General features: G+C 48.5%; 1 protein-coding gene across 15 annotated transcripts in view; it reads right to left on the reverse strand.

Annotated features, from left to right (window-relative positions):
• The window catches only part of CAMTA1 (calmodulin binding transcription activator 1), an 829301-nt gene that overhangs the window by 502362 nt on the left and 303272 nt on the right, over positions 1-23667 (reverse strand). Inside the window, exon 1 of one of the 15 annotated variants that reach the window (XM_031463980.2) lies at positions 8407-8427. The exons of 13 other annotated variants lie outside the window; for them this stretch is intronic. Coding sequence is in view for 1 of the 2 variants with exons in the window: in XM_064494110.1 (XP_064350180.1) it covers positions 8475-8481 (7 nt within the window). In the remaining variant the exon portion in view is untranslated. Of the gene's footprint in view, positions 1-8406; positions 8428-8459; positions 8482-23667 lie in introns of those variants that run through there. One more of the 15 variants, XM_064494110.1, reaches the window with a different exon arrangement.

Below are 23667 nucleotides of genomic sequence, written 5' to 3' on the forward strand. Positions count from 1 at the left end.
AGCAACCAAAAAAATTGAAGCAGTGAGTATCAGACTCAGATGGTTGTACTATGTAAATAGTTCTATGAAATATTAAGGTAACAAGTAATTCCGATCTTATGCAAATTATCCCAAAGCATAATTATTCCATAATCTCAGACTAACCCAGCCTCAGACTAACACCATGCCTGACAAGAACATCATAAGAAACACAAAGGCCAGCATTATTCATGAGCATCGACGCAAAGCTACACAAAATCTTAGAAAACCTAATCCAGCAATGTAGACAGCGAGGGCGTGCCATGAACAAGCTGGATTTGTTCTAGGATTAGCTAGCTTAACACTATAAAAGAAATAAATGTAACTCACCATGTTCACAGATTATAGGAGAAAAGTTATATGATCATTCTTAACAGCTGCATAAAGCATTCAGTAATATTCAACATCCATTTGTGATCAAAACTCTTAGCAAACCAGGAAAAGAAGACAACTTCCTTGACCTAACAAAGAGCTTATATCACACCAAAACCAAAACCAAAACCTACAGCAAATGGCACTCTTAATCGTGAAACATTAGCGGAATCACAGACATGGAATAGGAGTCCCTACCATTTCTGCTCAGCTTTGTACTGGAAATCCTAATCTGCCCAGTAATGCAAGAGCAAGGAATAAAAGATACAAGGTTTGAAAAGTAAGAAAGAATACTCAGTTTTCACAGATGATGTGAATATCCACACAGAATCCAAAAGAATCTGTAGACAAAGAACTAAATTAACAAAAGATTTTATCAAAGTGGCTGAATATGATGTCAACATACAAAAGTAAATTTCATTTCTGCACAACAGCAACAAAAATATAATTTAAAAGATACCATTTGCAGTTGCCATTAAAAATATAAAGTTCCTAAGAATAAATGTATTCATAAAATATAAAACTGTATGGGAATTTGTTAAAGAAGGCTTACGTATATGGAGAGGTATACTACTGAGATAGAGAACTCAGTATTATGAAGGGGTCAGTTATCACCAGGCTGATAAATAGATTCAATGTAATTCCAGTCAGAATCTCCATAGAAATTTGAGTATTTTGACAAGATTATCTTCCATAATGTTCATGAAACAGCAAAGGTTAAGAATAGGCAAGACACAGCTGATGAACATGTAACAGAGGAGGTGGGGGAGAACTTGACCTAACACTTACCAAGACATTTCAGTATGATCCAGCAATCCCACTCCTGGGCATATATCCAGAGGGAACCTTAATTCAAAAAGACACATGCACCCCAATGTTCATAGCAGCACCATTCACAATAGCCAAGACATGGAAACAACCTAAATGTCCATCGACAGATGACTGGATAAAGAAGTTGTGGTATATGTATACAATGGAATACTACTCGGCCATAAGAAGTATGAAATAATGCCATTTGCAGCCACATGGATGGACCCGGAGATTGTCATTCTAAGGGAAGTAAGCCAGAAAAATACCATATGATATCACTTATATGTGGAATCTAAAAAAAAGAGAGAGAGAGAGAGAGAAATGAACTTAATTACAAAACAGAAACAGACTCACAGACATGGAGAACAAACTTATGGTTACCCGGGGGCAAGGGGGTGGGAAGGGATAAATTGGGAGTTGGAGATTTGCAGATACTAACTACTACATATAAAATAGATAAGCAACAAGTTCATATTGTATAGCACAGGGAACTATATTCAATATCTTTTAGTAACTTAGGGCAAAAAAGAATATGAAAAAGAATATGTGCATGTTCCTATATGACTGAAGTATTGTGCTGTACACCAGAAATTGGCACAACATTGTAAACTGACTAAACTTCAGTAAGAATATATATTTAAAAAGACATTTCAAGGCTTTAATAAACTATAGAAATTAAGACAATGATGTACTGTGACAGAAATAGACAAACTGACCACTGGAACGGAATAAGGAGTCTAAAGACAGACCTACCCACATAGGACTACTTGATCTAAGACAGAAGTCATACATGGAAACTTAATACATGCAGATCACAGGGGAAAGAACGAACCATTCAATAAATATGGGGACAACTGGTTTTCAACACAGAAAAAAATGAGAATTTTCCTACACGAAATGAACTTCAGATGGACTTAAAGTATAAAAGCCAAAAACACAAAACTTTTAGAAGATAATATCTATAGTCTGGGATAGGGGAAGAGTTATTAAACAAGAACAAAAAAGAAGCAACCACAAAATAAGATTGACAAAATTAAACTAGGCCAAAATTAAGAATTTCTAGCCACCAAAAGACATCATCAAAAATACTTTAAGTCTCAAAATAGAGACATTTGCCACACATACAGCTAACAAGGGGTCAGTACCTAGAAACTATAAAGAATCCTCAAAAAATCAACCGATTACTAAATGACAAACAATTCTCACTTATAATAATGTGGGATCTAAAAAGCCAAACACACGAATAACATAACAAAGCAGAAACAGACTCACAGATACAGAGAACAGATTAGTGGTTGCCCAAGGGGAGGAGAGGTGATGGGCTGGGCCAGATAGGTGAAGGGGATTAAGAAGTACAAACTTCCAGGTATAAAATAAATAAATCACAGGGATGGAGTGCACACACAGGGAATACAGTCAGTAACTGTAATAACTCTGTGTAGCGACAGACGGTCACTAGGCTTAGCACAGTGACCAGTCTGTAATGTACATAAATGTCATCACTGTGTCTTACACTCGAAACTAAAACAACGCTGTATATCAACTATACTCCAATAAAAAAAAAGGAAAAAGAAAAGACAAACAGTTCAGTAGGGAAAACATAGGCAAAGAAAATGGATGGACAATTTACAGAAGAAGAAACCCAAATGGCCAATAATATATGCAGAGCAGCCCAACCTCCCGGGTAGTGTGGGAAATGGAAATTAAGACATAAGAGGATATTTCATGATCTTCAGGTTGGCAAAAATGTTGGAGTCTGCAATGGGAAAGCAGAGAAATGGGAACTCTCATACTGGTAGTTGGGAGTAAAAGTCAGTACCATCACTTTGGAGAGAAATTGGACAATCTCTGGCGCGTTGAAGATGTATGCAGTCTACCACCACGCAGTTCCAGCTTTAGGAACATGGGAACATCTGAAAACACACACACACAGTTTCTAGTTCACTTACCTTAACTGCTTTATGGAATGTCATTGCGTTAGCATATATGTGCTACGGTTTCTCTAAGGGGTGTGTGTGTGTCTGTAAGCAAGAGAGAGGAGGGGAAAGGATAAAACGAGAAAAATGTTGCAAGAGGGTGTTGGATGGAATATGAAAATGAATACATGTGTATGTATGCATAACTGGGACATTATGCTGTACACTAGAAATCAACATATTGTAACTGACTATATGCCAATTAAAAAATGAGGGTATTGGATGGTCTCATTTATATCAAGTTATTAAATCTGCAAAACAATGCTATGTATTGTTAATGATGGCATAAATATGTGAGAAAAGTATAAAAAATACATTGCAGTGAAAAATACGCATCAGAATAAACAATACTCTCCCTGGGGCAGGAGGGAGGGGAGTAGGACCAGGATGCCTATGTGTATGTTATGCTTTGTTTCTTTTAAAAAATATCAAATGAAAAGGGGCAAAGAGTAAGACTTGATTAAGCTGGGTGTTACATAAACAGGTGTAATTATAATATTCTCTATATTTGTCCATAGGTATCATTTTACAAAGTAATCAATAATCCATTTTCAATAAAGATCTCCAGCCACTAGTATATATATTGACCACTTTTGTCCAGCCCGGGGTGATTCTGTAATCTTAACCGATTTTAAGTGATTTGTCCAACTTTGATTTTGTTGTCTTTTTAAAAACTAGATCTTTTCTTTTAGCCAGCAATGTCTATTATTGTCATACGTTGAACATTTTTCAATTATGTTGTCTTTAAGCAGCTTTCCAAATGCTTTTTCATAAAGACAAGTCATGGTTCCAAAAAGGTACGAAGGGACAACCAGTTTAATGTCGGACTGTCCTGAAAAGAACAATACCATTGCGGGTGATTCACCACTGACAAGGAGGGCGTGAGTGCTTGTCCGCGTCATTTCTCCTGGTGCTCCAGGAACCACAGGCACTACTGGCCCCTTTTCCCTAAATGCTCTCACACAATTAAACAGTGGAGCTAACTTCTATTAGCTCCATTAATCATCTTTTATAAAGCTGAAATAAACCTTACTGGCCAAAATGCTGCAGAAACAAGTAACAATTTTAATTTTCGAACAATCTGTCCATTTCCATTTCTCTCTGGCTTCCAAATGTGAGCTCAGCACTCCCCATGGGGCCTGACCTCCAGCCCAACCCAGCACGTGGCCGGACGGGCCAGTACTGGGCACGGGACCCGAGCGGATGCTACGCGTCACAGGCCCCACGGTTTTGGAATTAATAAAGCGCTAGGCGGCGTGAGGGGTGCCAGCTCAGACACAGGCCACGCTGGCAGCCAGCCGCCTGCCCATCAAAGCCCCAGCACTTCTCTAGAATCCTCAGATTAAATAAATATTTGGCAAAGCACCACTGGCGAAAAGGATAATAAATTCAACTCAATTCCCACCACCAACTGGCAAATTCCTTCCACAACCCAATCCAATCTGTCTGCCTCAACTTCCAAATAGCTGGTAATGGGGCCAGCTGGGGCCTGTGGGATCCTCGGAGCTCCGAGTCAGTGTCTTAGGCCTTGTTATTTGCCAAAAATTCTGAGATAAAATGCAGAACAGACTTGACTTCTACGCTAGGGTCATAATGAGGAGGAACTCAAGGAGTGGGGAACTGGAAAAGCTCTAACTTGAGGTACCCCTGGTCCGGGCCCCTCAGTGCTGCTCTGCGCACACAGTAACAGCATCACAGGAAGAGTCTGGACTACCTCTCATTCATTCAACAGGCATCACCGAGCACACATGAGGTGCGAAGCCCAGTGCTAGAGACTGGAGATACGGCCGTGAATAATACAGACACGCTCCCTACAAAACAGAAAGTCCGGTCCAAGGGGAGGGCGGTTGTCCCAGCACCACCAGGTCTGGCCCCAGAGGAAACGCACACTCTCCCCAGGACCCTGTCTCCCTCTGTGGCCTTCCCAGATGCTACCCTTTCTCTCGTACCCCAAGTATCCCAGACCTTACACGTGAATGAAGCCGATGCCCTCCCTGTTCCCAGTTACCAGCTCCAAAACAGTTTTCCAGCTTCCTCCCCCAAACCCCAGTTCCTTTAAGGCTGGCGCCACTGCATGCTACGGCCGGTCCTCCCCTTCTCATTGCTGCCATTGCAGACAGACCTCCGGGCCACCCCGCTCACTCCGGTCTGTTACTCCCGGACCACTCTCCTCTTCTCCAGTCCTGTGTCCGCCGTCATTCTGGGTGAGCTGGACATCCATGTGGGGACCCTTCTCTCCCCCGGCCCCTCGGCTCCTCAACTTCCTTCTCCACCCCAACCCCGGCCACCCAGACACCAATAATGGCAACATCTCTGAAGCTGCCACACAAACTTTCTTTCTCTGACCAGTATCTCCTTCCCTCCAGTTTTCCAGTGTGAGGACTCACACCCAGTAATTCCTGGGTTAAGGAAGATTTCCAGCCTCACTGGTCCCCCACTCTCCATCACTAACCTCAGACTTTCACTGCTCTCTTCACCTGGATTTTAGGGTGTGCTGTTAAATTTCCTCCCAGACGTCATGTCCACCCTCCCCCTCTCCCTGCACTGAGAAGAGGAGGAGGAGGAAAAAAAGAAGAGGATGAAGAAGAGGGAAGAGAAGGAGGGGGAGGGTAGTGGGGGGGGAGGCAGAGGGGAGAGAGAGAAAGAAGAAAAAGGAGGAGGAGAGGAAGGAAGGAAGGAAGGGAGGGAGGGAGGGAGGGAGGGGGCTGAGAGGGAGGGAGAGAGAAAGAACACACCAACCACTGGAACTCCGCTCCGTGTCCGGACAACGGCGCCTTGCTGCGAACGGTCCAGGCAACTCTGCTGATGAGTTTCAGGTAAAATCCAGGACCACCCACCCTCCTTCCTTTCTCTGTGAGTCCACTCAGATGACAATGTCACATGTCCTCACCCCTCAAACATCCAACATCACTTTTGTCCGCCACTGCCCATATGAGACTAGATTTGACATTTCTCCGAGAAAATAAGAAAATAACATTTCTCCATCGTGAACTCGCTCCCAGCACTGCGCCCCCTGCCCCCTAATCTTCTGTCCTGCCCACATCACCTGCCCTTCCCGGCCTTCTTTCTTGCCCCAGGAGGAACAGCATCCCTGCTCCTCTCAGAGGCTGCTGTCCTCTTGGGCTCTGCTCCGGCCCCTCCTCAAGGACTTTTCTTCTCCGACTGCCCTCTCTCTTCTGACTTCTCAGGTTCCATCTCTCTAATGAGTTCTTTCCATCAGTATTTACAGATTCTCTAGGGTCTCCATATTACTAAAAAAAAAAAAAAAAAAAAAAAAAAATCCCTCCTTGACTTCATATCTCACTCCAGGTGCCGTCCCATTTCTCTGCTCACCTTCACCGCAGAACTGACCGAAGACGCTTCACTGTTACAACTGACTCCTCTTTCTGTCCTTCACTCACTCATGCCATTTCAACACGCTCTCCGTGCCACTGAAACTGGCATGTATGTGGCCACGTGTATGACCGCTTAGCCTTTAAATGACTGTGACTTTCAGTAGCATGTGACACTGGTGCCTGAGCCCTCCTCCTTAAAACATCTTCCTTTCCTGTTTCTGTGATGCTAGAGGTCACGTGTGGGCTCCTTTAGTGGATTCTTCTCCGCTTAACCCCTAAGTGTGGGAATACCCCATTGCTACAATCCTAGACCCACCTCTCTGCCTTCACCCCCTCCGTGGGTTAACCAACATCCTCTGACTTTAAATCTGTGTGTGTGCTGATGAGCCCAAATGTGGATCTCGCCCCCTGGCCTATAGACTCGTATATCAACTGCCTTCTTCCCATCGCTTCTTGGAAGGGCTAGGAGGCATCTGAAATTAATTTATCCCAGAGAGAGCACTTGCTTGAGTCCCAGCCCTCCCCACCTCACCAAATGGCACCATTCCCGCTGCACTACTCCAGGGAGAAGGCTTCCCGACTTCTCCTTCCCTCACTGTAATCCAGTCCCCCGGGAAGTCTGTCAGCTCTGCCGCCACGACGCCCCGCTCCCCGTCCACCTCCCTCCGTCCTGGGGGCAGACCCCCCGCGCACGGCAGCGCCTCCTCCCGGAGTCCTGCCGCAGCCTCCCAGCACATCTCTTGCTTCTACTCTTGCCTCCTAAACTCCATTCTCTACAACCAAAACTTTTAAATGTTTAAAAGTAAATCTCTGGTGTGAAAACAAAATAGTGCAGCCCCTTTGGAAAACAGTCTGGCAGTTCCTCAAAAGACTGAGCGTAGAGTTTCCATCTGACCCAGGAACTCCACTCCGGCACTATGCCTACGAGAACTGAAACCGCGTGTCCGTGGAAACACTTGTACAGGAACGTTCACAGAGGCCAAAAGTGGAAACAACCCAAATGTCCATCAACTGATAAATGGATAAGCAAACTGGTCTATCCGTGCAACGGACTGTTACTCGGCCATAAAACAGAATGAAGTATCAACACATCAGTAAACCTTGAAAACATCATGCTAAGTAATAAAAAAAAAAAAAAGCCACAAGAGACCACATGTTAGGTGATTCCATTTATATGAAATGTCCAGAACAAGAAGTAGATTCATGGTTATCTTGGGCTGGGTGGGTGGGGGGTTGTGGGAAAACAGGGAGTGACTGCTAATGGGAGAAGGGTTTCTTTTTAGGGTAATGAAAATTGATCGTGGTTCTAAAACTGATTGTGGTAATGGTTGCACGGCTCTGTGAATACACTAAAAAAATCATTAGAATGTGCACTTTACGTGAGTGAATGCACTGTATGTGAATTGTCTCAATAAAGCTGTTATATTTTAAAAAAAAAAAAACCTAAATCTGATTTTATCACTCCCTTGGTTAAAAACTTCCAATGGCTTCCACTGCACTAAAAATAAAACCTAGAACTCCTCACTGTGACCCACAATGAAATGTGTGGTCTTGCCCCAGCCAACCACTGGGATCCAAGATCTAACAACTCTCCCCAGGGCTTACTGTACGCCAGAAACCCTGGTCTTCTTTCTAGTCCTCAAACATATCAAGCATACCCCCCTTTGGGGCCTTTGGAGTTGTTCCTTCTGCCTGGGCTGTCCCTTCCCTCTGATCTTTGCTTGGCTGGTTTCTTCAGCTCCCTCAGGCAGAAGTTCGAAGCCACCAGCCGTGGGGTGGTCGATGCTCCAACACAGACACACACACCCGTGAACCGTATTGCATCACCTTGTTCTGTCTTCTTCACAACTATTGTTGCTGTTGGAACCTATCACATTAACCGTTTATTCACTTACTGTCTTTCCCGCAACAGAGGTCAGCTCTGTGAGTAAGAACCTTGCCTCTCTTCTCCGGCACTCCATCCTCAGCGCCTGGATGGAGGAAGCACTCAGTGAATAACTGCTGCGTGAACGAAGGAAAGAGATCAGAGGAGGCTTCCTAGGGGAGGTGACAGCGCAGCAGAGCGCCTGAGGATGAGTGGGAGTTACCCCAGAGGTCGGGTGGAGGAGTGCTGCAGGAAGTGCGAACAAGAAGTAAGAGCCCGCGGGGAGAGAGTGCATAGCGGTTAGAGGACCTGAAAGACGGACGGGATGGTCGGAGAAGGGCGGTCTGGGGCCAGACCAGGCACTGCCTCGTGAACCCAGTTCAGGAGGTTGGATCTTGTTAAAGAGTAGGGGGCAGGGACTATGACATGTTAAGTAGGGAATGACATCATTACAATGGAGCTTTAGAAAAATCATGCTGGTCTCAGTAGAGAGAATGAATTGAAGGTGGGCAGGAGAGGAGACAGGGAGACAAGGAAGAGGCTTTTGCACAATCCGGGAAGGAGATGACGGAAGCCTGAACTCGGGCGGGGCAGTAAGGGCAGAGAGAAGGAGTCTCAATCTGGGTATTTAGGAGGCAGGGTCGACAGGAGGGTGATGGACTGGGTGTGGGAGCTGAGAGACAGGAGAACTCAGATGGATGGAGCTGTGCACCGCGGAAGAGAACTCAGGCGAGCGCCCATGCGGGGCAGGGAGGAGTCCAAACAGAGCTGTCCAGCAGCTGAATTCCTGTTCTGAAACCTGGAGAGCTACCTGGGGTCATCATTAAAACGAAAGTCATAAAAACAGATGACACTTCCCAAGGGACGTTTTTAATGTGAGGAAACAGAGCCCGAGGCCACATCCTGCGGGCCACAGACATTTAAGGAATAAGCACAGAGGTGGGAGCTCGCTCGCCAAGAGAGAAAGAAGCCAGAAGTCAGAAGGAAAGACAGAGGGCGTGGTGTCGCAGAGGAGCCTGTTTGAGGAAGAAGCACCTGCTGAGATACACAGAGGGACGAGGACTGAGCAACGGTCTGATGGGGACCCGGAGGGCGCCGGTGAGAGCACTTCCAGGGCCAGGTTATAAGCTGGAGGAGACAGCCAGTGTGAGACAATGGCAAGACGTTTGGGGGAGGGGCAGAAGTGGAGGCAAGATTATACATACATTTAATAGAAAGATATAGAAAGGAGGTATAATGGGCGGAGCCAAGTCATTAAGAATCATAGCTAACAGAGAACAGTTGCTGAATTTGTATGGTGTGCCAGGCACCATCTAAGCACTTTAGAGATATTGATCATTTCACCTCTAGACAACACCACCATGGAGGAGGCACAGTGAGGCGAGGCCACGCCTCCATTTATCCAGTGATGGGGGGAGATGAGTGTGCAGAGCCCAGGGAGACGGAGATGCCCCGATTCTTAGATTTCCCAGGGGAGGCAGTCGGGAAGTTGAGGGTGGGGGCATAGCTGAGGACACCGGCTTCCTGTCTTCCGTCTCGGCCGGAGAAGCAGGGAGTGGGGTCGTTTGCTGAGAGTGAAGAGGGAAGGTTACTGGATTTGAGGCTTGCATTGCCAGAGTTTGAATTCCAGCTGTACTGGTTTATGTGTTTTCCTACTTACCTTTTAAAATAAGCATGTGGAAAATACCCATCACTTTTGCAACTAAGTAAAGCCAAAAGCTACAGAGCCACTTTCCAGAGTCATGAGAGCGTCACGTTTACCCCACGCTGGATCCCCACTGGTTCCCCGCCTGGACTCTGGCTCCCCCTGGAGATGAGGAGCAGCCCCTCCCAGACCCAAACTACGCAAATTCTATTTAAAACTGAATGGTCTCGTTATTTCCTCTAAAAAATATCTTCAGAGCCTTATCAATCCTTTAATATTTTTACTGCATAATATTTAACACATAGAAAGATATATACTCTGTATATGTAAATTACAAAGTTTAAACAAAAGACTCATTAACCCACCCAACTTGGAAACTAGAACATTCCACATAAAGCCTCTGTAGGCCTTTCTTTGGGATCAAAAGCCCAGAGAATAACTACCCTGATTTTTTTTAACCTTATTATTTTATTGTATTTTATTTAATTATTTGGGGGTGGTAATTAGGTATTTATTGATCTATTTATTTACTTATTTACTTATTTATTTAAATGGAAGTACTGGGGATTGAACCCAGGACCTCATGCCTGCTAAGCACGCACTCTACCACTGAGCTACACCCTCCCTGCCACCGTCCTGATTTTTGTGTTTATAATTCCCTCAGATATTTTAATCTAGTTTTACCAGATACATATGAATCCATGAAAGATATATTGCTTAGTTTCTCTCCAACATTTTATTATGAAGACTATCAAACATACAGAGAAGCAGAAGAATTTCACAGAGAAAACCCTTGTTCCCACCGCCTAGATCCTACAGTTCACATTTTGCTATATTTGCTCTGTCTTGTAATTATCCATCCCTCTATGCATACATCAATCCTTTTTATTTTCTGATGCATTTCAAAGTAAACTGCAGACATTGCTACACTTCTGCAGGCGTATCATTAACTAGAGTTCAATATTAGTTTGCAGGGTTTTTTTTTTTTAAGTAAAATTTACAGAGACTAAAATAAATGCACAGATCTTGAATATATCATGGGATGAATTTTGACAAATGCATGTATCTATGTAACCCCCAAATCTGTCGAGGTGTGGGGCATTGCAGTAATCCAAGAAAATGCTCTCACGTCTCCTCCCAGTAAATTGCAGACACCGTCATCCACGGTAGAGGCAACCACTGTCACGATTTCTATTCACCATAGATTAGTTTTGCCTAATCTAAAGGTTCATGTAAATGACGCATATGACATGTATTCTTTGCGTCTGGTTTCTTTCACCCACTGTAACGTCTTTGAGATTCACCTGTGTTGTGGTGTGGCTCGGTAACGTGTCCCTTTTAATGCTGAGTAGTATTCTCCTGTACAAATATACCTCTTTTTGTCCATTCATCTGTTGGTGGATACCTGAGCTGCCTTCCGTATTTAGTTATTATGAATAAAATTGCCAAGAACATTCTTGTACAAGTGTTCTCGTGAACTTACACTTTCATTTCTCTTGGTAAATGTCCAAGAGTGAAACTGCTGAGTCATAGAGTAGATGTGTATTTAGTTGCGTTAATAAGCAGCCACAAGGCGGTCATAGCATTTTATATCTCCACCAATAATGTGTGAAACCCTCTACGATCCCACGATTTGCCAACATTGGTGTCCTCGGTCCGCTTACATTTTAACCAGTTGGTTAGGTGTGTTGTGTACCTCACTGTGGTCTCAATTTGCATTTTCCTCTCCTACAGATTTTGATACAGTTACCTTTCATCACACCAAGTAAAGGCCCTTCTATCCGTGACGTGTTGAGAGTTTTTATATTCATATGCGTTGATTTTTATCAAATACTCTTTTTTCTGCATAAGCACTCTTTCTGACTCATGATTTTCTCAGGGACAAGGGAGCTGATGGAGAATTTTTGCCTTAAACGCCTCTCTCTTACAGTCCCCACTGCTCAGAAACTCGTGAATGGTGGTGGTGGTCTTATCGTAAAGGAATAGCACCAGCAATAAAGGAAATCGTGTCTAAAGTGTAGGAAGCATGACACGGTTCAGATAGTCGGAAATTGTAAATGATCTGCTTGTCATAAAATTATACACTGGCCTTGGGACCGTGCAAAGGACAGACGTTACAGTCGCTGCCTGTACTTCTGAAGCCGTCTTGGTCTTGGTGTGAAAAATCTCAGTCAGGCGTAGCAAAGCTGCGGCAGTGTATGTGTGGGGAAAAGCCTTACACTGTTTTATATTCATTCTGGGGCCTGCTCAGACTCTTGCCACATCTGTGGTACACCTGAGTGGTCAGTGTAGGCCCCAGGGAGCTCATCTGGAAGGGAATTTGGCTCAGATGTCCCCTCCCTGTCGAGATGCTCTCTCTGGCCATCGCAGGCCTGCTCAGCATCTTCCCTCTGTTCCCACATGTGTATTACTGTCAATATCCCTCCTGTATTACATTATATCCAGCCATTTACCTGTCTGCTTCCTCCACGAGACTCTGAGCTGTAAGACAGAGACAATCTCTTGTTTATCATTATGTCTCCTTTGGGGCACAGAGCTGGACCTGGAGGATGTGCCTGGCGCATGCGGAGCTGAGTGAACGGAGGAACTGCTGGAGAAACATGCGTCACCCACCCCCAGGCACACGCGGGGAAAATGACCCGGGAGACACGTGGGCTGGAGCTGGGGTCCACCAGGCTGTGGAACCGCAGCTCCTACAGATGAGAGTCTCAGTAGAGGGGTTACTCCCCAGGTTCAATCCATTTAACTTATGGCTCTAGGAAAGGATACCCCTACACTATGTTAGTGAGCAGACCCACTTCGGCATCTTCTGCATTTTCACTGCTCTCTCCTACAGGGACTTTTCAAAGTGCCTCCCAGAAGCCCAACCTAATTCTGTGTAGCGATGCTGCAGAGGAAACAAGGGCTGCTCACGGTGGGCAGAAGGCTCAGCATCCTGGTTAATGCTAGCCCAGCACCTCCAGGTACGCCTGGGGCACCTGGAACCCCAGGAGGGATCTGCTGGGTCCAGGATCATCTAGGAAGCCAGTGGCAGGATGGTGACAGAAGCCTAACCCTAGGGCTCCCGGTTCCTTCAGGCTTGTTCCATATCACCACCCCACACTTTAGGGGCTACCACTTACCTCCAGCCTTACAAAGGCACGTGCAGTGTCATCGATGAAGTGTACCCAGGATGCCTCCCTCTCCCCTGAGGGACCCCAAGACGAGGGGAGAGGAAGAGGGTCATGGAGGCCAGGCCCAAGAATGGACTGTCTTGTGCAGGGAGCCAGCAGGCTAAGGGGGACTCCAGTCCCCCCCCCCCCACCGCACACCTGACGTGGATGGTGCATTGGGAGGAAGAGGAGGCAGGCTGACCCCTCGCCATCTCCTACCCCTTCCCTCCCCTCCTGATCCAAGACCTTTCTCTTCACTCACTTGGCCCCTTTCCTTTGGTTTATGTTATTTCTTCAGAGGGTCACCTACAGCGGAGGGAAAACAGCCTCACTCCCCGATGGGCTGGGGGTCTGTCACTCCCCTCTCACCCCAGAAAATGATGCTTGTAAATGGGAAGTTCAAGTTGAACTGAGGTGTGTGCCTTTCACACAGGGGCCTAAAAGGCTTCCAATTCACTGTTGAATTTTTTTCCTTCCACCAAGTGACAGAGACCACGGCCCCTGATGTAGGTGCTGGGTTTTACACCGCAGCCAAGGTTCCTAAGTAGTGGGGATTTTGTCTTTTTCATGAATACAAAGTATTTCCATTAAAATCTACCTTTTTTTTTTTTCTCTCATTCCAAACACCGCAAGAGACAGGAGCGGGTTCAAGACATTCATTATGTGTCTCTCGTGGTACCTCCCACGGCAGAAGCCTGATGCACCACGGCGAGGCAATATCCCCGCATCCGCCTAACTTGCTTCAAGTGTCTGTGAAATGACCTGGAGGCACTTGCGGTTCCTGCTGCCGATGCAGTATGCAGATTTTACAAACAAGATTTAGGTTCACAGCTGGTTTTCAGAACAGCTTAGAGTCAAAGATTCAAGATACAGAATACGGCGAATGAGTTCTTATCAAAATGTCAAAATCAATTTTGCCTGAAACCTTGGCCTGAAACATCTGTGAAAGGTTAGGGGAGAGCCCCACTCCCTCTGGCTCCTCCAGACGCCAGATTAATCAGGGCGACTGGAACATGACAGAGCAGAGAGGGGGCTCCCGGGTTCTTCTGAGCCCACCCACCCTCTGTCCTGAGAGGGAGCTAGTCTCCGGCTTTGCAGCTCAAAGCGGCCCCCAGAGGCCCCCGGGGAGGCAGAGGAGCTGCTGGGGACTGAGCAGGGGGAGGACTCGAGCCCCGGGAGGGGCTTGGAAACCTCAGAGCAGGGACTGGACATCGCCACCCTTCTCAATTTTCCCCTTTTCCCCCATACAACTCAGGGATGGCCTCAACACAGGAAGAGGGGAAAAGTGAACATGCTTTAATGAAAAAGATTATGAAAACGAATATACGTTATATATGTGCATGACTGGGACACTGTGCTGTACACCAGAAATTGACACATTGTAACTGACTGTACTTCAATTAAAAAAAAAAAAAGTGGGTACACATTCTGCCAGCAAACACCATCATCTGTCAAAAAATACTGCTGGAGTCGAGGCTTCCGAGTGTCTGTTTGCAAATGGATGGAAATCACACCTGCCCTGTGTGTTTTCCTGGAGGGTTGCATGTATACATGAGACAGACGCTTTACATGGAGGGAACAGCTTTAAGCCCAGTCTAGGGAGAAGGGGAAAAATGAAGGTGCTGGAGAGAGAAATGCACCACAGTCTGTCTCATTGCTGCTGAGACAAAGGCCTCACCGGAAGGTTCTTCAAATGCCAGGCACTTTGAACCCGTAATTGGCATCATCTCCTGCACAGCGCAGGCTTGTGTTGAGGTCAGAGCTAATTACTGATTCTAATTTTTTTTTAACTTCAGACAGAATCATAACACTATTAAGACCTAATACATTTACGGCTGTGATTCTCAACCAGGCAGTATTAAAAACTTGTGAAAGTGACTTTGCAAATTACCAAACAGTCACCAAGCTAATGAAGCAGGGCTTTTAAAGTGACTGAGAAATAATTCCTATATTATAAAGACGGCAATCTGTGAAGGGAGATTTGGTTTAAAAAAAAACACATTATAACGTATAATGGAAAATGTTAATCTGGGGTGAATCCAATCAGAGCTGGTTGAAGAGAAAAACATAAGAAAAGCAAAAATACAAATGAAGTGTGTGCAGCTGAGCCCACAGGAGGAAAACTTCCCAGAAAGGAAGCCCCCCCTGGGCCTCTCAGCAGTCACTGGGCACTGGACCAGCAGCCTGTGCCCTTCCCACTGGGAGACCCTCCTTAAAGCCAGAGGAGGAAGTGGAGGAGGCGCCAGGGAGAAACACGGAGGTCCCTGTCTGTCTTGACCCCTGAGAAAATGCCCTGGACATGGCCAGGAATCGGCTATGCCTCCATGGCTGTCTCTGTTGCTTGGCTTAGAGGCTCTGGCAAGAAAGAGGAGCTACATCCTGGAGGACGGTAACATCCTGAGATCTGTCCGAGCAGTGGACAGCAGGGACACGGCCAGAGTCAAGACAGGAGTCACCAGGAGGATCTCCCCCCCACCCCATCCAAGAACCAGGCAGGCTTCCTAGGCAACAGGGCTGCCCGCTGTAAAGAGAAGAACGGGAAGGGAGCAGGTGGACCCAGGCCGGCATTGGTGCTAATGATGAATAATTAAGCTGGGTGCTTCCTTTCAGAAGAAGTGCTCTCAATAATGAAAACACTTTAGAAGGTGCCCCATCAAAGCACAGGGCAGCGGAAAGCCAAGGAGACAGACGGGCGAGCGAACACTGGCCAGAAGGGAGAGAAGACCCGTGTTTCTTGTTAGCATTTGACAGCGAGCGCCATGTGTTACTTAGTGAACCAAATCCTCCTTTATGCAAAAGTGTTTTTCTCATTCTTGGCCCAATGGTTTCAACAGTGGCTACCCCCACACCCTCCCCCCAACAGATTTCAAATCCTATTATACAGTAAACATCTGTGGCATTAATTTTCACCCTGTAAACAAATGCCGACAGCGAAGGCAGATCATTTGATGAGTCAATCAATATATGAACAGCACACAACGCCTGCTTTCTTCGCTCGGGCGAAATGAAATGCTTTCTAAGCCCGCCTGCAGCACCAGCCGGCAGCCGCCGTATCGGGAGAGGAACAAACTTCCCACTTTTATGTCCAAACAGGACCCAGATCCTTTCCTTTCCCTCAGAGCATCCAGAAGGAATGAGCCCTGCCCCGGCTCAGGGCTCCATGCCCTGCCCTTTTGCACATGCCAGTATTCGATCCCCAAAGAACCTGTGTCTTCACACTGTACGGAGCACGGTCCTGCCATCCACAGAGAACACTGCACCCAGTGTGGTCTCCTGTTCTCAGTGGGCATCTGGGACCAGCCAGGAAATCTAGCCCAGTTTTCAGACTCAAACAAGAAGTAACTCACATTACTGACACTCTGCTTTCACAGACATTAACTCATTTGATCCTTAGATCAGCCCTAGGAGATGAATGTTATTATCCTAGGCTCAGAGAGGTTAAGGAACTGACCCAAGACCACACAGCAGTTAAGTAACCAAACTATCACCTGGACTGAAGTTGGTATTTCTACAACTGAAGGCTCTAGAAGGGAAAGCACATCTCTTGCTACATTCGATCACAATAGAGAGGCAGAAAATGAGCGAATTCCCTTAGGTGCGAGGCCCCTGGGTCTCAGGAGCTGTTTCCACAGTCAAGTTCTGCCTGGTTCCAGCTGCTGAGCCGCTGTTTGCCCGGTCAGAGACACTTCTGCAGCTCAGAAACAAAGGTCATGTGCTTAGACACACACGCTCCCTTCCTCCAGGGAGAAGCGCCCCCTGCCCCCTTCTGAGCCCAGAAGGAAGGCATCTGGGACCCCTGGTTCGCCCACAAGTCACCAGAGGAGCCCCTGCCCCCACCACTGCCACATCCCAGCCTCTGGGCAGCTGGTGGGGAGAGCATCATGTGCAGGTGCCAGGTCACTGGCTGAAGTGCCCGACAGCCCAGGCCACTTCCCTCCACCCTATTCCTCAGACGCGGGTCCGCAGGGTGGGAGGGCCCCACTGCACCGGGCACACATGTCCTCTAGCATCTGCCAACAAGGCAACAGCATTTCTGTGCCCTTGTCTGTGCTGAAGATGGGGCCTAGGAACAAGCAAGCCAGGCTCTGACCACAGGGACCCTCAGTCAAGCTGGGCAGAGAAGCAAGTAAACAGACATCCTGACGGTGGGACAGGCAAGAGGGTGGCACTCATAGGGCAGCGCGTGCAGGGGCCACCTTCTCAGTGCACTGGAAAGCAGCAGCCATGCTCAGAGGCCCCAGCCGCCCCCAGATAAAGGAGGGAGGACCTAGAGCCTGGTGGGTAGGGGACACACTGGACTCCTGGGTACTCCAGGACTGAATGGGCAGGCTGGCTGCATCCTAAACTTGAAAAGGAGAACCCTGGTTGTATACCCAGAAATGGGCAAAGCTGGGATTGGACCCACTCCACGCTCTGATGGGTAAAGATGCCCGGTGGTGAATGCAGGTGCCAGCCTATGGGAGGGGAGCTGAAAAGGCAGGGAAACACATCACTAGAGAAGACATGAAGACAGCAAGTGCACGCAAGATGCTCCACTCATAAGTCAGCAGGGAAATGCAAACTCAAACAACCATAAGAAGCCCCCATGCACCTATGAGAATGGCCAAAATCCAGACCACTGACAACACCAGATGCTGGTGGGATGTGGAGCAGCGGGAATTCCCATTCACGGCTGGTGGGAACACAACATGGTAGAGCCACTCCGGAAGATGGTTTGGCATTTTTGTACAAAACTAGACATACTCATACCATATGATCCAGAAATCAGAGTCCTAGGTATTTACTCAACGGAGTTAAAAATTTGCGTCCACACAAAAACCTTGCACATGGGTATTTTTAGCAGCAATATTCGTAATTGCCAAAATTTGGAAGCAACCAAGGTGTCCTTCAGTGGGCGAATGAATAAGTACACTGCGGCGCGTCCGAAAAGTGGGGCGCTATGCAGTGCTGAAAAGGAACCAGCGGTTAAGCCATGGCAAGACACGGAGGAAGCTTCAACACACATTACTCAGTGAAAGAACTCAATCTGAAAAGGCTACGTACTGTATGATTTCAACTGTGTGACGTTCTAGAAAAGGCAGAACTATGGAGTCAGTGAAAAGATCGGTGGTTTCTAGGGGGTTGCAGGGACCGGGGGGATTAACAGGCCGAGCAGAGAGGACATTTAGGGCATGGCACGACAGTGATGGATACACGTCATTGCACGTGTGGCCGAACCCATGGAACACCCAACACAGAGAGTGAATCTGGTGTGAGCTACGGGCTTCGGGCGATTAGGTGTCAGTGCAGATTCCTCGGTTCTAACAAAGGCCCCGCTCCAGTGAGGGTGAGGGTAATGGAGGAGGCTGTGAGTTTGCGATGGCAGAGGGGATATGGGAATCTTTATACCTTCCCTTTACTTCTGCAGTGAAGCTAAATCTGCTCTAAAATAGTGATGTCTTAATTTTTCAACAAGTAGGGAAAGAAGCAGGATTGAGACGTGGAAGCCCCCAGGTCCCTGCTAGGAGCCCAGCAAAGCAGGAGAAGGCGCACCTGTGCGCGTGGGGGAGAGGGATGCCCCCGCGTGCCCTGCCCCTGCCCCTCCCCGCAGCGGCCCCCTGAGGACGCAGACCCGGGCAGGACAAGCCTTCACTCTGCAGGGACGGGTCTCCGGGACCTGCTCCGAGCTCCCTCCGGGAGGAGCCTTCAGGAAGCAGTGGGCTTCCCGCGTGGAGGGGAAGCAGCGCCGGGTGGGGGCCCAGCTCAGCAGCGCTCACACTGTGCAGAAGTCCAGCGGAGTTCCTTCTCATCAACCCGGTGCGATGATATTCCTAGACGAGAGTCCTGACAGGAAGAATTACTGCCTTTCTTAATTGAAAGATAACCTTCCTGCGCGTTCTTATCTCTCCACTTCTTTCATCCGTGCTTCCTCCCTGTGAAGATGGCCAAGGCAGGGACGCACTGGTGAGAGCTGGGGGCTGAGGGCCTGCCAAGCCTTGGTGCATGGGGCAGGCACCTCGGCGGGACGTGGGGCCCCTGGACCACTTCTGGAGTAACCTGCTGCCCAGGTCTAAGGGCAGGGAAGAAGGAACTGCCATGACTGAGGGTCCCCAGGTAAGATCCCCGCTGGGCCTTTAGAAACAGTGTCTCGTTGAAGACGAGGACCCAGTTCAAGCACTTGGCGCAGCACCAGGCACGGGCAAGTGCTCGGTAGGTGGAGGTGATGACTCACCCCCGCAGCAGCACCGAGAGAGGGTGCACACCCTCTCTGCCGAGAAGACCGACATTCAGGGCGATTCGCGAACGGGCCGGAGGTCACACAGCTCGTGAACAGCAGAAGGCGGCTGAACCCAGGACTGTCCTAGTCCAGAGCTCTTTCCTCTTCACTGGAAGAACCCCCAGCCCTGCATCTCCCTCAAAGGCAGCCTCGCCCCGTGCGCAGGCAAAGGCTCCATCCACCCAGCCAGGAAGCCGCCGTTAAGCAGCTGACTGTGCGCAGACCATGGCACCTCAGGTGGCCCGGTGGCTGCACCGTCCTGGCCCCCGGGGGCTCACAGGCTCGTAGGTTAACACTGCTCCGTCCTGTCAGCCCAAGCTCCGGGTCCGGCCACCAGCCAGGGCCACTGGACGCTCAGCTGCCATTTCCTGTGTCCTTCCTCCCCTAGGACCACCGTGGGCCTGAGGGGGCTTCACCAGGGCTTGGCTCCACCACGTCCCTGAATCGCCCTCCTCCAAGCCCAGTGGCTTCACTGCTCCTTCTCATCTCTATTTCCATTTACTCTTCAAGTTACAGAGCATCTCTGCTCCTCTGGTATTAAAAGCCCAATTTTCCCTGCACTATTAAACAAATTTCTTCAAAGATAGAACCTCACATTGAATTAAACCCTCTTTTGAAGTCTTTAGTGGTTTCCATAAATACAATAGATGAATAAGCTGGCAGCCCACTAAAACCCTTATTTAAGGTGAGATGAAGAGGGACCTGGAGTCCCTCAGAAGCCAGGAGCAGCTGAGGGGGCATCCTCACTGTCCCAGCCCAGGAAGGAGGAAGGCCAGACCTCAAGGGGTGGCCGCGGAAGAGAGGAGACACCTCTGGCTCTTGGGGTTAATGTGGAGTTTCAGGAGTTGCAGTGGGAAAGGTCCTGGACACAGGACTCTCTCTGCTGAAAAATCTCGGCCGTGTCTTGGACCTCTCTTCCCTCCTGTTACTTGTCCCTGGAGCCTAGTGATGCGGCAAAAACAGAGACAGCTCTGGGAGAAAGACAAGCCATCCAGGTTCAAATGTGAGCCGGTGACTCGACCTGCCCGCATCTCCTTCTGCATCTGTGAGATGAGAGAATAACATGGCTTATTGGGAGGGACAAATGTCCAACTCGTTGCTGACTTCTTACAGTTGTTCCAATCATGGAGGACAGTCTCAACTGCTCTGCTTTGAATAATAAGACACTGTATGGCGAAGACACATTAGCTGAGACCTCATCAGTACTAATTTGGGATGCTTTTAGGGGTTACCCGACAGAACTGATAAAAAGAGGCAAATAAACTTGACACAGCTTTAGTAATGACTCTGAGTGTTCCAGCCTCACAATGCAAGCTCTGATGTCTGTCACAAGCCTTGCAAAGAGCTTGAAACAGGAGTAAGTCCTGACCATACGGAGATCACAAACATACACCTACAAAGCAAATTTTAAAACCCTGCCTAATGGTATATAGATTGAGCCTTGTGACATGACGCCATAGACTGAATTGTGTCCCCCTAAAATTTGTATCTTGAAGCTCTAACCCCCAGTGTGAGTATATGTGGAGACAGGGCTTTGAGCAGGTAATTAAGTTAAATGAGGTTGTGAGGTTAGGGTCCTTGGCCTTGTAAGAAGAGGGAGAGAGAGATCTTTCTTCCAAGAACTCATTGAGCACTCAGCAAGGAGGCAGCTGTCTGCAAGCCAGGAAGAGAGCTCTCATCAGAGCCTGATGCTTCCAGCTCCCTCCCAGAACTGTGAGAAATAAATCTCTGTTGTTTAAGCCACGCGGTCTACTGTATGTCACACGGCAGCCTGAGCTAAGACTCGTGGGATACAATTTCCGGTCTCCATCGTACCTAGATTCAAAACACAGTGCATCTCAATCCACAGAGGGTCAAAATGTCCTGTGTCCAACAGCTTGCCGAGTGGTTCCACCAATGACAACGTGCACAAGAAGAATACAAATAAAAACTATTTCATAAAATGTCAGACTAGAAAAAAGCCACATTTCTACAAATAACTTAGTTAATACACATCTGACTTTCTGCATGTCCGTACAATTAAATTAGTACAATGAGTAGTGTAAGTTGACATCTGACTACTTCATCTAAACCCCTAAAAGTCAATATTTCAAGTTAACCAAAAATATGTTTTTTAATTCTGCCATGAGAACAAGGGGTGTTGCCTTACAGCTGGGGTCACCCACATTTAGGGATGTGCAGTAACTGCCCCATGAGGACTCCTAGGGAAAGGTGAGGAGGAAGCATCTTGCTTCCTTTGGGAAAAGCCTCAGTGTCAGCTGTGGATGTGGGTTGTTGCCATGGAAACGGGCTGACACCTCCCTTCATAGGTGGTAACAGGAAAGCTCCCCCTAAGGCGCCAGTAGGAAATCCCACATTGACCAGAAAAATAATCAGACCAGAAAAGCCGGCTCCCTCCACAGACAGGAGGAAGCCGGCCGCTGGCACTGAGGGGCGGGATGAGGTGCGCTGAATGCAGTTAACTTTGGCTTCACGCACATCTGAAGTGGCTCACAACAACGCTAGCTCTGCAACATCCAGAGATGTCTCCAGGAAGGTTTCTGCTTCTCGCGGTGACAAATCCTTGAGGATGGGATGGATATTCAAAATATGTAACAACCGATTAGAATGGAGACCGATGCCTGGGCACCATGTCTGACCATCCAGGGGCTCGGCCACCACCAACACCCCTCCCTGGAGCGGGTCTGAGACTTGGCCCAGCTCCCACCTGGAAGGTGTGGACCCTCAGAGCCAGCACCCCGGGCCCTTTTCTACATGGAAGCCTCTGGAAGGGTCAGCACATAGATCAGCAGCCTGTCTTCCTGTGCGGTCGCCTTGACAGGGAGAGGTCCAAGTCCAGTCCACCAAGTGGATCTTAGACTGGGAAACCAAGACCAGAGCAGATATGAAAACACCGGGTCAGAATGGACACTTGCAGCCTGAAAGCACCTGGAAAACCTGCTGGTCAGGGAAGGAACTCGAGGCCCAGGGAGGTGACGTCACCCACCCGGGATCACAGGCCGCGCTGGCCCCAGACCCTCTTCCCATCACCGCACACTGCCGGCCTTCATCATGCTGTCTCCCTAAAGTCATCCACCTCCCTACCGGGGATCTCTGCCCCCTCTTGACAAGGGTAACAACACAGCACCCTGATCGAAGTGACAGTGAGCATGAGAGGAGCCAGGAGGCCGCCCCCACCACGTCCCATCCTGACCGTGCATGGTCCTGACTCAAAGTGAGACATGAGCCTGTCACTGAAACTCAAACAGTATCACTTGTCCATTAACAGCCCGTCTGTCATCTTCCTCCTCCATCACTGTCTGCCTCACTCCCAGTTCCCAGTGCCCTGCGTGAGGCTGGGATACCACCCTGAACAGGCATGCCCACCCACCATCAGCCTTCCTGGGCCCCTCCCACCCTGACCTCAGGCTCGACCTCCTCCAGGAAGCCAGGCTGCTTCTGGAAGCATCCACAACACAATTTGGCCTGGGGTTACAGGCGATGCCTCACACCACCTGCCCTAGATTCATACACGTGCAGGCTGTTTCCCAGGCCACCAACTGCTAGTCCCTGGAGGGAGAGGACGCCTGGGGCCCCTGGGCCCCCTGAGCAAGTCACTTCAGGCTGAGCTCCAAGCAGAATCCTTTTTCTCCCACAATCTGATCCCCTCCTGCAAACCTCCAGTGAACCTCCCGCAAACACCCTGTGTGTCTAGAGGGCTGGACCACTGCTTTCAAAGAGCATCATCAGCACCATGTTCCACCTGGAGCAGGGGAAGGATGCGGCACCACCTGGCGGGGGTGCGGACGGCACCGGACGCCCAGCGGGGCTGTGAGAGAGTAGAGTGGCTGCTGTTAAATAGGAAGATTCTTTACCGTTCGAGAAGCCCTCTGCGGTCAGCAGTCCTGCCCACAGCCTGGGAGAAGGGTGGCAGTGGGCAGGGCTCTCCATGACAGCAGGGGTCCCCAGGCATCATGCCAGCAAAGTAACTGAGCACCTTTTCCCGGGCTCTTCTTGGTACAAAGGAAGCTAAGGGGAAGCAGGCAAGCCAGAGGGAAGAACAGGGGACGTTAGGGACCCCGCCCCACCGCGGCTCACTGTGTGCACTGGGGGCGTCCCTTCTCCACCCAGAGCGCTTGTCTCCTGTCCTGAAAGCACTGGGCCGGGTGACGTCCCCTCAGTTCCCGTCCACATCTGAGGGCCGACAGGTCCTCAGGGCCATGTAAGGAATGGCTTGTTTCCCTTCCTTCTACCCTTGGG

The sequence above is a fragment of the Camelus dromedarius genome, chromosome 14 (genome assembly GCF_036321535.1).
Source record: "Camelus dromedarius isolate mCamDro1 chromosome 14, mCamDro1.pat, whole genome shotgun sequence".
NCBI classification, from domain to species: Eukaryota; Metazoa; Chordata; class Mammalia; order Artiodactyla; family Camelidae; genus Camelus; species Camelus dromedarius.